At 41.7% G+C, this 16,025-nt stretch overlaps 1 protein-coding gene across 1 annotated transcript in view; it reads left to right on the forward strand.

The window, feature by feature from the left end:
* Positions 1–16,025, forward strand: part of WWC3 (WWC family member 3) — a 171,612-nt gene that overhangs the window by 72,450 nt on the left and 83,137 nt on the right. Inside the window, exons 4-5 of the mRNA XM_073354676.1 lie at positions 301–377; positions 2,890–2,969. Of these exons, the coding sequence (XP_073210777.1) occupies positions 301–377; positions 2,890–2,969 (157 nt within the window). The remainder of the gene's footprint in view (positions 1–300; positions 378–2,889; positions 2,970–16,025) is intronic.

The raw sequence follows: 16,025 nt of genomic DNA on the forward strand, positions 1-16,025 counted from the left end.
GAAGTTGTAGACAAATAAGCTTGTTCCATCTTTGAAATAGAATGACTCAACTTTGGGAACCCTGAATGACGTGTAGCCACACTTTGACAAGTATGTACTTTTTGGCCCTGATCCCACAAAACAGTTAAGCACATGCTTAAGTGATTTGCTCAGTTGGGGATTTGAAGTTTTAGAAACATGTTTGGACTGGGTAGCCTCATGGTACAATTTACATGGCATACAACCCCCACACACGATCATTTAACACATTGGAAACGTGAAAAATTTATTATAAAATACCATTGTTTTCCATTTGTTTAGCATTCTCTGGATTTTCAACTAATACCAAGTATGACCCATATCAGATTAAAGCAGAAATAGCAAGCCGACGTGACAGAGTGAGTAATCTTTTTTTGATGTTATGTGATTAAAACAATGCTGTACCCACGCACCCACCATTAGACTTAGAAGTTGTGTATGTATACTTTTTAAAACTGCACATGTTTAAAGTGCCCTTCTACTCTTGAACAATTATTTAATAAAAATAGCAGTGCGGTTCCATATTTACTATGTCTCAGTGATTCCAAATATTTTTTTTTCTGTTTATAAGTGTAAAGAATTTTTTTTCTGAATGACAGACACACAAACTCAACTTGTATTTTAAAAATAATTTCCTTTCTGTCTCGAGCATTACCACTAGTAGCAAATATGCTGCAAGCCAAATTCTGTCCCCAGCAACACTTGTCAAAACCAATTGTCTTTAGATTTTGCTATTGTGTTCCATAGGGTTCTATAGATGTAACTGAGGTCAGGATGTGGCTCTGTGTTGAGAACTCAATGATCAGTTCAGTTGATGCACAATCCAGAATAGATCGTTTTCCCAGGGCTGCATCTATAAAAGAATAAAAAGTGACAAATAAACCCTCTCCCCCTACTGCCCACCACTCCATCACATACTATGGTAAGCATATATAACTCTGAACACATACGGACCACATCTGTTGTATAAGAAAGTACCATTTTTACTTAACCATTTTTAGGTTAGAACCATATTTTGAATATTGTCTTGTCTGAAGTAGTTACAGTGGTAGAGGGGAAAGTTATACTTTTGTTTCCAAATCTGTCAGTGTTCCTAACGAACAGTAAAATTCTACACATTTAATAGAAGCTAGTTAGAGGTCCACAATTAATAAAACAACTTAGAACTTAAGGCCCACCATATATCTAAATTGCATATTCCTTTTATTAATGGATAAAATGGGACTTAGCATGCCAGATGCTGGATTCATGAAATAAATAAAATACATATCCTTGAAGGGTGGTGGTCCTGTTTATGACTTCATGATTTAGTGACCACTTTTCACAGGAGTAGCTCTGGAAAATAAATTATGTTCACCACCCATCAAAGGCATGTATTCTGTCAGCATGCATTTACAACATAGTGTATGTGATAGACCTAATGTTTAGAAAATGCAGCAAACCAAACAAGAAAATATAGCAAGTTAAAATGTCACTCAATTTGTCTAAACAAGGTTTAAAGAAAATAAGTGACTTTTCTACTTGCATATGGATTACCATCTCTGTCCCCCCCCCCCCCGTAGTCGAACAATAAAGTGACCATGAAATACACCTTTTTACTTCCCTGCATAGGGTGAACTTCTGTGTTATGCATGCTCATGTAGATGGAATTAATATAAAGAGTGCAATATACTATACACCATTGAATATGTAAACATGGAAGATATTAGTGATATATTTTCTTATTTTAGCTGAGTTTATTTTATAGGGTTGGACTAGATAATCCAAGAAGTCACTATATACTGCCTGTTTTGATATGATGATGATGTGATTTCTGTTTTTGTGGGGCATGAGGAAGACGTCATGTTAATCATTTTGTCACTTACTGATTTATATACATCTTATCAGTGTTTCGGATACATCGTAGAAAATCTGCTAAATCTCTGGGCGACTCAGTTTTTCTGTTTATGAAACTCACATTTTCCCTTTTTTCTGTGGCAGTAGGTTGACGGCATCATGTATTGAAATGCGTATATAAACAAAGGAGAGCCTGTCCCAAAACATATATGTACCTTTTTAACCAAAAATATAACACATCCATACACAGAATTATGTCTGGTTTCATATCTGTTACAATAAGCATCAATTAAGAAGCACCTTTATTAAAATCGTGAAACCTGGTCGTAAATGTCACTGCAGACATGCACCAAATTTTGGGGAGATTATAATGAACAGCTCCTTATTATTACATTACGTAAATGATCCACCAGGCAACTTTCACTATTTACTGCTGCCGAAGGGTTACTTTGTACTTCTGTTTTAGAATACAGAAATAAAAGTGGGCAGATGAATCATCACAATCTCTAGTGACTTTAAATGAACATTCTTCCCATGGAAAAAGCCATAGTGCTGAACCTCTTCCCCTTCCCGGCTGCCTGACGTATAGTTTTCAGTATTGTTGGGCAGGTTTTTGGGTGGCTGTCTACTACAGGGTTAGATGGGAAATCACTGTTCCGGGGAAGATGGGAAATGACATGTAGACAGAGACTTGTTGGCTGTCAGAACAAGTGATAGCAGATAGCATAGTAGAAGATTATACAAAGAAGCAGCTGCCTTTTACATTTGGCAGTGTTGTTCCTTTGTGAGCATTGTTGGGTTGGTTTTTATTAATATTTCTATAAAGCATTTGTTGATTTTGTTTTTCTGTAGATTAAAAAAACAAACAGATTATCACTTTTCACTTTGAAAATACTAGTCTTTGAACAATGCACAGTAATTTTAAATTCTTGAAAGAACAATTATTTGAAGAAGAATTATTTGAAAGAATAATAATAGTTACTCAGTGATTTGCTGCCATAATGTATTTTTGCTTAAAAAATATTTTGTTTTAAGCTTTCTAGACTAAAACGAGAGTTGGCACATATGAAGGAAGAACTGCAGTATAAAGAAAAAGGAGTGGAAACACTACAAGAGTGAGTTGGGAGGTTGTGGGAGGGGGGAATTTTTCTTTTTCTTCCTGTTGCCATATTTTCTTGTTTCACCTAACTGGAAGTGTTGCAAAGCTTTATTTAATGCACAGACTCCTGCTGCAAGTATTTATTTTTGCATAGGAATTGTCCTTTGTTTTTGTTTTGTTTTTTTCTTACTGTCCCTACTTAGACAACCGTGGATGGTGCTAACAATGTGCTCTCATTGATAAGGCAAACGGATGTAAGCAAGATTGGCTGGAATTATTTTGGATGATGAGTCCGTTGATTAATGTGCCAGCAAGTTTCTGAAAAATTGGCAAAATATGCAAAAATTGATCAATTTTTGTGTTTTAGACTATAGTAATTCCCTTTCAAGCTTGCTGTAGAAGTGGTGTTTGCTTACTATTACAAATGAGTGTTGTCCTTAATTTCTGACTTTCAGGCAGCAATCTAAAAACAGGTAGCTGCTTTCTTTTCCATTTTAATTTCCATTTGCTAAACATGGTACTTAGTAAGCAACAACAAAGTTCGTACTTAAAAGTTTGAGACGAAAACTCTCGTCAGGCCAAAGTACTTCACTGGCAAATATTAACTAGACATCCTCATGCACAAATGTCTTTTAAATTGACTACATCAAGTAACTGCGAGGCCTAAAAACAGTCAGAGGTATAAAATAGAAGACCAATTATGAATATACTAAAGTAATGGAAAATATATAGTAACACAAAAAGGAACTGTTTAATATAGTGAAAAGACCTTGGCTGTTTCAAGACAAACAATAATTCAGAATACTGTATTCACATGACAGGTAGCACATACACACATAAAAATTTATGCCTTACACAGTGACTTAATAATGTCTTAGTTTTAAAAGTTTCCCTTCTTTCCCATGACATGAGGTTAACTTAAAATGAAGATGATAGGGTTCCAATTTAACACTCTGTTCTGGTCTGTGAAGGATTAGTCACCTCTCTAGGAAGATCCAAGAACAAAGAAAGTGATTTGAAGGCAATTTCAAACCTTTCTCTTGTATGGTTTTGTGGGGGTGGGGGAAACAACCTGAGAAGTAGTTGTGAACCTAAATATTAATGTCTAAGATTTTAGTCTAAGTTAAATTGCCTACATTAGGGAGAAAAAACCAATAATTACTTTTAAAGTAGGATTTTGTGAATCTGATCAACTAATAGTTCTTTAGGTAACTCTGATGAGAGAGGTTTCAGAGTAGCAGCTGTGTTAGTCTGTATCTGCAAAAAGAAAAGAAGTACTTGTGGCACCTTAGAGACTAACAAATTTATTTGAGCATAAGCTTTCGTGAGCTACAGCTCACTTCATTGGATTTAAAAGTTCAGACATAACTGTTCTGTGCTTCAGTGCTTTAATGCTTGTTTATCACTGACACTGAAGCCATGATATTGCTCCTGCTTTGTCTCATTTCTCATCCATTATTGTTTATTGAAGGCAGCCATATGTCTGTTAGTGTATTATCTGAAGCTGTGATGGAATTTTCTTCAAGAATTTCTCTAGAGCACTCTTGCTTTGCTGATCTCTGTATGTTCTCCACAGTGACTTCTTGACTTATGAGCCAGGAGATATGTGGGTTTTTTTTGTTTTTTTTTTAAAAGGCTGCTCTGGGAAGGCTTGTTTTTTGGATATATGTTTTGAATCATGTGTGAATCTGACATTTTGTTGTATCAATCCATACAGAGAAACTGCATTGTCACAAAATAGACAGCCAAGTAGATCTTCTCCCCCATTCTTTTAAAATGGAAAACTTAAGTTTTTTGCAGGTGCTTTAAGCTCAGTCACCTTGTTAATTCCTCTTCTGCTGTAGAATTTCTTTAAAAACTTCAGTCTTCACCGCTGCTTTCTGCCTTCTCGCTAGGCTATGTCAAAACTATTTTATTAATTACATTTTCAAGTAATTACCAAGTATAAAATAGCAGGAGTGAAGTCTTAATTGTTTGGTTTGCAATCATGTGTTTCCTTTCATTTTTAAGTCTGATTTTAAGCAGTGGTAGGAATCATTGTGTTTTGAGCTTTGCGTCTGAGTGAATGTTAGGTCTTTAAAACCCTCGCACAGCTTCCAAACAGCAAAATATTATGTGCAGTTAGGGGCCTGAACCTAATACTACTGAAGTCAGTGTTAAAACTCCTGTTGACTTCAATGGTCCTGGACTGAGACCTAGAAGATCAGACAGATTTTATTATAGGTGGGGCAGGTAGTGCTGCCTGTTAAGATTGCCTGACACTTCCCATTATAAGACCCTGTTTTCAATTTATTATAACTTTGCCAGACTTACACTACTTGGGCTGAAATTTTCCATGCTAGATGTCTTTCTCAGTCTGAGCTATATATTTATTTATTTGTTGGTTTCAGCCAAAATGGTTCAGATGTTTTGGATAATGAGGCTAGGGGGACAATACATTATTTTGCCTATATTAAAAAAATTCTGTTGACCTTTTCTTTGAATAGCTCCACTGACCCCGTCCTTCAGAGCAGGGACTTGAAATTTGGCTGGGTGGGAGCAGGATGAAGCAGCGGGGATCCTTTGTGTGAGGGATATGCATTTTGCCATCCCTTTGAAAACCTGGCCAAGTTATAAGCCTTTGAAAAAACACACTTTTTGAATGCTCGGTAGAGATTTTGATTTTAGCAGGTAACTTCTCTGTAGATTCCATGTTTTGGTCCGTCACTGCTCCTTGTGCTGCCCAGATTGCGCATGGCCCATCTCCACAGCGTGACTGATCACACTGCAGCCCAGGGCTACAGTGACAAAGCTTGACTTTCCCTTTAATGGCTGCTCCCAGCTGCTCCAGGCAAGGGTGGGGCCAGATAATGGACCCGAGGGCAGTGAGGCTGTCTCTCCTGTGTGCTCAGTGACCCCCTTCTGGCACCCATGCAGTGTGGAGGAGTAAGCCATCTGATCTGAATGCAGAGGGGACAAAAGCCAGCCAGATCAGCTGGTTGGAGGGAACACTGAGATAGAACAAGGAGCTGGGGGAGCAGGGAGACTGATAATGGCTGGACAAGGAGGCTGAGACTAGAAACTAAGGTAGAAGGGGCAGAGGGAAGGGAGACACATCTGACAAGGAGCTGAGGTGTGGGAAGAGAATTGGGACTGGTGGGGCAAAGAGATTAGGACCAGGAGCCAAGAAGCGGAGAAACTGGGCTTTGGAGCTAGGAAGGGGGTGAGGATGGACACTGACTATATGAGAACCCCAGGGGAGCCAGTGGTGAATGAGGGGATGGACAGATAGGAGGAAGAGCCAAGAGTGGGGAACTGGGACTGCCTAGGAAAGCAAAAAAAGAAGACTGGAATAGGGTGTGGGGACTGAGACTGGGATTGATCTGAGAAGCCTGAGGAGTGGAGAGTGGGAGAATAGGGCAAGGAGCCAGGGGTGGGAAAGATACAGGAAAGAGGCAGGTTGGAGGTGACTGACCAAAAGAGGTCAGTCTTGGAGGGAATGGGACCACTGGCAAAGTGTGTGTGTGTGTATTTCATCCCTCTCTAATCCTGGTTTGCATAGTGGATGACATCCTATGCTTGCTATTATTTACTCCGTTGGCTCAAGTGGAGAGGTCTGTGTGGTAGATCTAAAGGTTCTAACTCTGCTGATGAATCTTGGGGGCGTCAATATGTTGTCAATTTCTGTCTTTTCACTATACTTTTTTTTTTTTTTTTCTCAAATCTGTGAAGTTACGTTCACACAAACTATGCTAAAAGAATATTGCTAAGGTTGTAAATATAAGCACTCAAAAGTTAGGAAATGCCAGAATTAAGGTTGCCTGTGTAACCATAATTCACCCCCCTTATGCATATGATATAGTCTTTAATTATTACTACTACTACTACTTTTCCTTTATGCTGTTTTTCCTTGTGTGGGTTGCGGCAGCAGCATGGAGAGTAGGGAGGACCAGACCCCCTTTTCCTCCACAACAGATTCTGGCTCCTCCTGGGGGATTTTCCAGCGTTCCCAGGCCAGCCAGGAGACAGAATCCTTCCAGCATGTTCTGGGTCAGCCTCGGGGCCTCTGCCCAGTGGGACGTGCTCAGTAGAGTTCCAACGGAAACTTCCCAGGGGGCATCCTTATCACATGCCTGAACCACCTCAACTGGCACCTCTCGATCCGGAGGAATGGTTGTTCTTCTCCCAGGCCCTCCCATATAGCCGAGCTCCTCACTCTGTCTTGGAGAGTAAGCCCAGCCACCCTGCGGAGAAACCTCATTTCCACCACTTGTACCTGTGATTTCGTCTTTTCGGTCACTACCCAAAGTTCATGACCATTGGTGAGGATGGTGATGTAGAGTGACCCGTAAACCAAGGGATTCATCCAAGAGCTCTGCTCCCACTTCACCACCACAGATCAGCACAGAGCCCGCATCACTGTCGCCACCTCACCAATCTGCCAGTCAATCTCCTGCTCCCACTGGCCATCACTCATGAACAAGACCCTTAGATACTTAAACTCTTCCACTAAGGGCAGCTACTCCCCCTTCACCTGGGATAGTGATTACATGATTACATAATACTTCTTCCTCAGGATCTCTGCCTCATTCCGTGCACAGGATGAACCTAGTCTAGGGATCCCTACTCAGGGATTTGTGGAAAAGGAGACTGTTGCATGTAGGACCACTGCCTGATTTTTTGCAGAAGTCAGGTGGTGTGTAGTGAATGAGGTAGGAGATTGTGAGAAGACAAAGAATGATCTCATGGTTAAGGCAGTTGAATGCTGTCCTGTAGAATTGGATATTATCCCTGCCTTTGATACAGGGTTTCTTTAGCATGCAAGGCAAATCACATCAACTAAACTTTTCACAGGTGGTTGTTCATTTTCTGGTTGCCTGACTTGAGACCTTGGGGTCTGATTTACAGAAGTGCTGAGCTCTCAAAGCTGCAACTGAAGTCAATGAGAGTTGTGCTTTGAAGTTATAAAGAGCTAAGGACTCTGAAAAATTAGGTCCGAAGTGTTTAAAACTGAGCATTCAAATTTAATGGAAACTTAAGCTTCATTTTTCTATGACTCAGTTCCCCATATATTAAATGAAGATAATACCACCGTGTCACCTCAGAGCAGTGTTGTGAAGGTAAATTAATAAATGTTTGTGAAGTACACAAATCTTATAGTGATGAATGCTGGAGAAAGGCCCATGAGGAAATTAATAATTCAATTTTAAGAAGAGGGTTTGAATAGTATGCGGTAAATAAAGCATTGAACAATGAGGAGAAAACAAAGTAAGTGAGCATCATCCAACCTGCTCAGTAAGGAAGGTCCTGTTGACAAAATAGAGTCTGATTATGTAATTAAAGGCTGCATTGTAATCTGTAGGCACAAGGTGGCCAAATTAAGGTTGCATAGGTAAACGTAATTCCAGCACTTTTCAGTTTTTGAGTGTTTGACCTTGCAACGTCAATCATGTTCTTTTAACGTAGTTTTCTTGTATAATGTAGATATAAAATTACAGCAAATGTGGTCCCTGAGAAAACACCAGATATGACTAGCGCTCTAATAACAGGAAAAAAAAGATATAAAAATAGTGTGAAAATAAAAAAGGTATTGTTTCTGGTAATGGAATGGTTTCTGCAGAAAACCTGTCTTCTTTATCTGCTGTTGACCAAGGACTTGCAGAAAAGTTTCTGTGGTTAACTGAAGGCCTGCTGCCAGGATCAGTGATGTAAAATGCAGATGATGTAACACAACTTTCCATTCTTTTAGGATGTAATCTATTGTGTGATATGGGAAGTCAGCTGGTAGGGTTGGGCAGTGGTTTTTTCAGGGTATGTAGAGTAAAAAGGAGTAATATAGACAGTAAATTGTATTACTGCACATTCAATTTTATCCTATTGGTTGTTGTCTCTTGACAACTTAAAAATCATGTTGAAAGCAAAACATTTTTATAGGGGCCAATTTAATTTTGGAAAAAAAATTCATAAGTTTATTATTTTTAATAAAGATCACACATTTTCTTTCTCTTTTACCTCAGAAATATCATACAAGATAAATTTGCAGCAACAGTTTACTCAAGAGTTGAATTTGATAAGCCCTTTTGCTACCACTAACAATGAATCTCACCATTTACAGCAAATGGTTCTTTAACCTGTGAGGCAGCTCCTCACGTAGGTGAGCCCAAGACATCTCTAGAAGGATACAGCTCTTTCAGGTATATGTGGTCACTGAGGCCACTCAGCCTGCAGTACAGGTAGTAGAACAAAAAAATAAACATGGTGACTGTTAACTGTAACGTCTGTCTCTGCTCCTACCCAACTTTGATGGGCCCGTTTAACTGTGGAGATGGAAGTATGTAGCAGGTGAAAAGATACTGGAGTTGAGGAGCTGTGGTAACTGGGAAGCTCTCAGATTCTTGCGTGCACTGCAGACCTGCTCCCTAGCTTGAAAGTTGAAGCCAAAGAGCAGAAGACTGGTGGCTGGCTCCTTTTAAGCTTCGTTGTTTAGAGCAGATGTCCATTCTGTTCTGTGCTCCCAAAGGAGAACACATGCATCAAAGGATCCTACCATTATTCCTCTGGTAAGTGGGAGCAAAGGACAGAGAAGGAAAGCCACTAGTGCATGCCTGTCAATAGTCCTGATTTGGTTGTAACATTCCCAGGTTTTGAAAACTACTTCTGGGAAACTGCAATCCCGGACTGTGGCAAGCAGCTACGCAAAAGCCCATACCTTTTTCCTCGCCAGCTTGCTTCTCTTAGGTGCAGACAGCTAGATCCTAGCTCTGGCTTCCTGCAGCTGCCTGTAGAACTGTGCCCAGCTGAACAAGGAGCTGGAGGCCAGGTTTTTGCACTGAAGAGAGAGACATGCAGTAGGTAGTAGTCGACTGAGCAACAGGGAAAGAAGCCTGCACGCTTTTGGGGGAGCAAAAATAGTCAGCAGGGGATAGATGTCTCAAGTTATGAGGGGAGGTTATGGACAAGAGGAAAAAAATCAGAGCAGTGTTATTATCAGGGTATGCTATTTTAAATCAACTAGTGGTCTGGGAACTACTGGAGTATTCCATGTGCACTCTGGTGAATTTGAGAGGATTTCTCTTTCCTTTTTTTCTCATGTTTTATGAAGAAAATAACCTGCTCAGAGGTTACACAAATATGTCCTTCAGTTGGGGGTCTGGCAGCTCCTGGGTTCCTGCTGGTTTGGAGAATTGTTGCCAACTCCAGGAGAGTGGGGGAGAGAAGAGAAAAAAGTATAGCAACAGCAGGGGTTGTGGGGGAATGTGGAGAAGAGAGGGAAGGAAGGAGAAAAGCAGTGGGGAAGGAAATGGGAAAGACTGAATGTGAAGGATCTGGGAGGGGAAAATGCAAGGGGAATAGCATAGAGAAAGGGAGATAAACTGCTAAAGAATGAAAATGTTGGAAAGAACACTGTGAAGCTAAGAGTGGGGGGCTTCACAGAGGGGCAGAGACTGGAAGAAAGAGGCAGAGGAAAATAGGACAGCACTCTGAGAAAGCTAGTGGGAAGAAAAAAAATCACCAAAATGCATAAAAAGAAAAACTTGAGGACGGAAGAACAGACCGAAACAAGAGGGGAAAGGGAATGAGAATTTTTTTTGCAGAGTCTAACACAAAAGGACCTGATCTTGTTGTGGCCTCTAGGTGTTACTAAATTATAAATGGTACGTAATAAAGAATGGATAATTAATATATGAGATGTAGAAGTGAGAACAAGGATGGGGGGGTGTATGTGTGTGTGTCCAAGTACAGCTCAAGTTACAGATGAAGGAGGCTTCCATGCAGAATCCTGTCACTTTAAGTCAGTCACTAGCATAATTCTCTGTGCTGTGCATCAAAAGTCAAAATGAAAAGTCTTGCTGCAAAGAAAAGGCAGTTAGGGTGGGATTTTCAAAAGTGCTCAGCATTGGTCCAACTCTGCTTCTGTTGAAGTCAATCCCATTGGTTTAAACGGGAGCAGAATTAGGGAAGTGATGAGTGATTTTAAAAATCCTACCCTTAATTCCCAAATGAGGGCCCATACAATTGAATTCTCTTAGGGACAAATGATTCCCCAAATGCCCAAGGAGCTCTGTAGCTCCTTGGCCCAAAAGAAGGGACAAAGTTTTTATTTAAAGATGCAGTTAGCATTGTAATGTAAGGCCTTGTCTACACTGGCAAGCTTCTGCACAGTAAAGTAGCTTTCTGTGGTGTAGCTTCCGAGGTGAACACACTGCCAAGCCACTTAGTGTGCAGAAACTGCACAGTTGCAGCACTGTAAAAAAAAAAAAAAAAAAAAAAAAAAACCCACCCCGACGAGAGCTGTACAGCTTTCCATGCCAGGACTACCGTGCCGCAGCGCCAGTGTAGACACCCTGGCGATTACAGCACTGCCGTTGACCTCCGGGGAGTGTCCCACAATGCCTGTTCTCGCCTCTCTGGTCATCAGTGTGAACTCTGCTGCTCTGTCCTCAGCGGTTTCCCTTCAGCGCTCTCTGAGCAGTGCTGTAACTCTCGGTGATGTAATTCTGCCAGTGTAGATGTACCTTAAGAAACAGACAATCTATACCATCCCACTCTCTTAAAGAATCCAGGATGTAGACTTCCTGATTTCTTTGCTAAAAGGAATGAATTCACAATCACAGTAAAATAACTTTAAAAAAGTAATTCTGTTTTCAAACTGTATTTTCACTCTCATGTAGCTTTCTCAAAAATGGATCTGGTGGGCAAAAAACTGTCTTACTTGGGCTCACCCAAGTATTGAGGGATTTTTGTTTTATCAAAACTAATGAGTATTGTTGATTGAGGGCCTCATGAAAAATATATCTTTGGGAGGGAGGAAAAATGCCAAGCAAAGAATGGCAAAACATTTTTTATGCTCACATAATTAAATAGTTAATTTTAAAACTTAAAATATGCTATGGGCCTAATGCTCAATGGGGACAAACGTCTTTCAAGTATTTGAAGAAATATGAAGAAAAATTAAGTTAGGATCATAGAAATTGCTAAGAAGGATCAGAATTATGGTCCATCTAGTCCAAAATCTTGTCTCTGACAGTGGTCAATACCAGATATTTCAAAGAAAGACGGAACAATCTCCATAATGGACAATAATGTACTCAAAGGGGCAGTTTATTTCTGTCTCCTGTTATTTAGTGGTTTGATTATGCCTTGATGACAAACAGTTTGTGCCTTACCCATTTTTTATTGTATCTAAGGCAGGGGTGGGCAAACTTTTTGGGCCAAGGGCCACACATCTGGGTGGGGAAATTGTATGCAGGGTCGGGGCAGGGGGTTGGGGTGCCGGAGGGAGTGCAGGGTGTGGAAGGGGATGCGGGAATGGCTCAGGGCAAGGGATTGGGGAAGAGGAGTGTATGAGGGGGCTCAGAGAAGGGGGTTGGGGTGTAGGAGGTATGCAGAGTGCAGGAGGGGGCTCAGGGCAGGGGTACAGGAGGGGTGCGGACTGCGGAAGGGAGCTCAAGGCAGAGGGTTGGATGCAGGAGGGGTGCGGGGTGTGACAGGGCTCAGGGGAGGGAGTTGGGGTACACAGGGGTGCAGCAGGGGGCTCAGGGCAGGAAGTTGGGGTGAAGGAAGTGTTCAGGTTCCGACCCGGTGGTTCCGGGGTGGCGGCGGCGCGCAGCGGGGCCAGGGCCGGCTCCCTGCATGCCTGTCCTGGCCCCACGCCAGACCGCTCTGGGGAGCAGCCAGCACCACGTCCCTGCGTGGCCGCTGGGGGGGGCCCACAGGGCTCCACATGCTGCCCTTGCCAGCCCTCCAGGTACCTCCCCCAAAGCTCCCATTGGCCGCAGTTCCCTGTTTCCGGCCAATGGGAGCTGCAGAGGGTGGTGCCTGGAGGCAAGGGCAGTGCACGAAGCCCTCTCCCCCCCCCCCCCCCCCCCCCGGGACCCCAGGGATGTGGTGCCGGCACGGGGCCTGTGGCACCATGGAGGGCAATCCTGTGGGCAGGAATGCTGCTACTTTTTTTTTAATATATGGATATATCTTCTTAGTGTTGCCTTCAAAACTAGCAATTTATGAATGGGAATATGACTTGGAAGAATATTAATTAATAGTAACTGTCATAAATATAGAGGGAAGAGTAGTCACCTTTAAAATCCCTCCTGGCCAGAGGAAAAATCCTTTCACCTGTAAAGGGTTAAGAAGCTAAAGGTAACCTCGCTGGCACCTGACCAAAATGAGGAGACAAGATACTTTCAAAAGCTGGGGGGGGGGGAGGGAGAAACAAAGCCTCTCTCTCTGTTTGGGTGATGCTTTTGCCGGGGACAGAACAGGAATGGAGTCTTAGAACTTCATAAGTAATCTAGCTAGATATGCGTTAGATTCTGATTTCTTTAAATGGCTGAGAAAATTAAGCTGAGCTGAATAGAATGAATATCCCTGTCTGTGTGTCTTTTTTGTAACTTAAGGTTTTGCCTAGAGGGATTCTCTGTGTTTTGAATCTAATTACCCTGTAAGGTATTTACCACCCTGATTTTACAGAGGTGATTCTTTTTACTGTTTCTTCTATTAAAATGTTTCTTTTCAAGAACTGAATGCTTTTTTCATTGTTCTAAGATCCAAGGATTTGGGTCTGTGGTCACCTATGCAAATTGGTGAGGATTTTTACCAAACCTTCCCCAGGAAGTGGGGTGCAAGGGTTGGGAGGATTTTGGTAGGAAAGACGTTTCCAAACGACGCTTTCCTAATAAAAATAAACCCAGATAAATGTTTGGTGGTGGCAGTGGAAGTCCAGGGGCAAAGGGTAAAATAGTTTGTACCTTGGGGAAGTTTTAACCTAAGCTGGTAAAAGTAAGCTTAGGAGGTTTTCATGCAGGTCCCCACATCTGTACCCTAGAGTTCAGAGTGGGGAAGGAACCTTGACAGTAACTTTGTGTATTCTTTTGAACAATGTTTCCCAAATAATTGGTAATAAACAAACTGATGTCTTCCAGGAAGGGTCTGGGTGTGTCACCTGTCACCCTTCCAATCAGGTCCCGCCTCCATGTGTGCCCCGAAGCACTAATCCTGACTTCTCTCTTCTGCTGGGCTGGGGCAGGAGGCAGCGATGTGGGGAGCAAGGTCTGGGCAGTTGCAGCAGCAGCGTGGAGGAAGTGGCCGGAGCTAGTGAATGGACAGTTAGCAGCCTGTTAGTGGTCGCAGCCCAGCCATGGGGGAAGAGGGGCCAGCTGAGGGGTAAGGGGGAGAGCAGGCCTGGGAGACCAAGGGCAAGGGGGCTGGGGAGAGCCAAGCGTTGGCTTGGGGGCGAGGATGGACTGGGGAGGGAGGAGCAGGGAGCTGTAGGACTGAGTGTAGGGGAAGCAGAGGAGCTGAGTAGCTGCAAACAAAATAAAAATGTCTGTTGCACAATTACATGATTTAAAAAAAATAGTATTTTTATTTTTTTACACACACACACCAGGATTGAGGGGGTGATGGATGATTGGCAGATCCCTGGTGGGTCGCCTTAGTAAAAAGTTTGAGACCCACAGCCTTAGAATATTAGGTCAGCTTGGATTGACTGTATGGCTGTCAATCATACTGTTTACAGTATAATTGGCTGTGACCTTTTGTCTGAGAAAATAAAAACTCACTAGTCAGCCTCCAACTCTCCCCCAGAACATGAATTAGCAGATACTTACCTGTAGAATATTCCACTTGAAGTTAAATATCTTTCTTTTCTCTAGATGTCTTCTTGTAGATGTCAAGCAACAGGAGGGTAGAAGGGGGCTTTCTGGCCTAATACTTGAATTGAATCCAAGTTCTTGATATTAACGTGACCTTGGGTTAAAGCCAAATACTTTCTGTATCATATGCAATTCTTAGTGAGTTTAAGTCACTTTTTCTACTGTGGTTTGGTCTAGTCTGGTCAGAATCTTACCTGTGCTGCCAGCTCATATCATTCAAAAATCACGAGTCAGGCCCAAAAAAATCATGAGATTGTTAAAAGTAACACCTTTACGTCCTCTCTGGTGTTTGAAATTTCAGGGTTCATGTTTCCCACCTTTTCTTTGCAACCAGGAGGTTAGTGACATGACTCCAGGAGCTAGGTCTTTCAGTAGATCAAAATATCACAAGACTCTGAATAGAATCACCAGAATTAGCATAATTGCTAAACTCACTGATGGCTTATTTACCTGGTAATAGGTTTCCTTTCCTTTTTTTTTTTCAATTTATTTTTATTTATGTCGATAAGACTCCATTGAAAATGGAGTTTCATCAGATTAGTTAATGGAAAGTGGGTGGTGGTAGGCACATGCTGTATGACGGGGCAAGAGACGTGTCTCTTCAGGCTATATATATAGTTATTCTTATACAGTAGTGTATTCAGTGTCATAATTTAGTATTTTCAGTGTATTTGGCAAATTATCATTTTTATTATCATTTTCCTCCTTCCATATTGCAATTCAACAGCCTCTCTCCTTCAATAAAGTTTGAGTTTCTGCTAGTCAGCACTGAGTAGCTCAAGATTGTGTCAGGATTCTGCTAGCTTGGAGTAGCTTAATGACATCTTGCTAGATAGGACATCAAAAGTAAATCTTTGTTAATCGACTCCAGGAACCTAGTTGTCCTCCTTTTGTGGTGGCTGTCACGCTGTCTGGAGTGGCTCATGACCGTGAGTGCCTACCTTAGGGCAGACATCGCAAACTGGCGGTATGTTCTATAATTCGATTTCACCAACGTAGTAACAAATGTGAACTCCCAAAGTACTGTAATAGTCTTATATGGAGTCACAGCCAGGCCTCTTAGACACTCCAGTCTATTTTGCCAGCCAGGCAAACTGGACTATGTGATAAGTGGTCACTTACAACAAAAAAATCACAAAATATTCTGGTTGCACCCAGTCCAAAGAAAGCAGTCACTCACCCAGGTCAATTTGCACCCCAGATCTCACATTAAATACAACGCTGGCAGCCAAGGTGTATTAGTTGAGAGAAAAAAGGAGTTGTTCAGAGGTTAAAGCAGATGAAAATATATGTACGGATGAGTCACAGTCTATAACTTTGAAAGGTAGCAAAGATGTAGTAATCTGCCAGTTCACAAAAATTTTTTAGGGCTACGCAGAGTAACTCTGGGGACCTTAGTCTTTTCTTTCAGTTAGAATCCAAACAGTCCAGAGATGAAG

The sequence above is a fragment of the Lepidochelys kempii genome, chromosome 1 (genome assembly GCF_965140265.1).
Source record: "Lepidochelys kempii isolate rLepKem1 chromosome 1, rLepKem1.hap2, whole genome shotgun sequence".
Taxonomy (NCBI): domain Eukaryota; kingdom Metazoa; phylum Chordata; order Testudines; family Cheloniidae; genus Lepidochelys; species Lepidochelys kempii.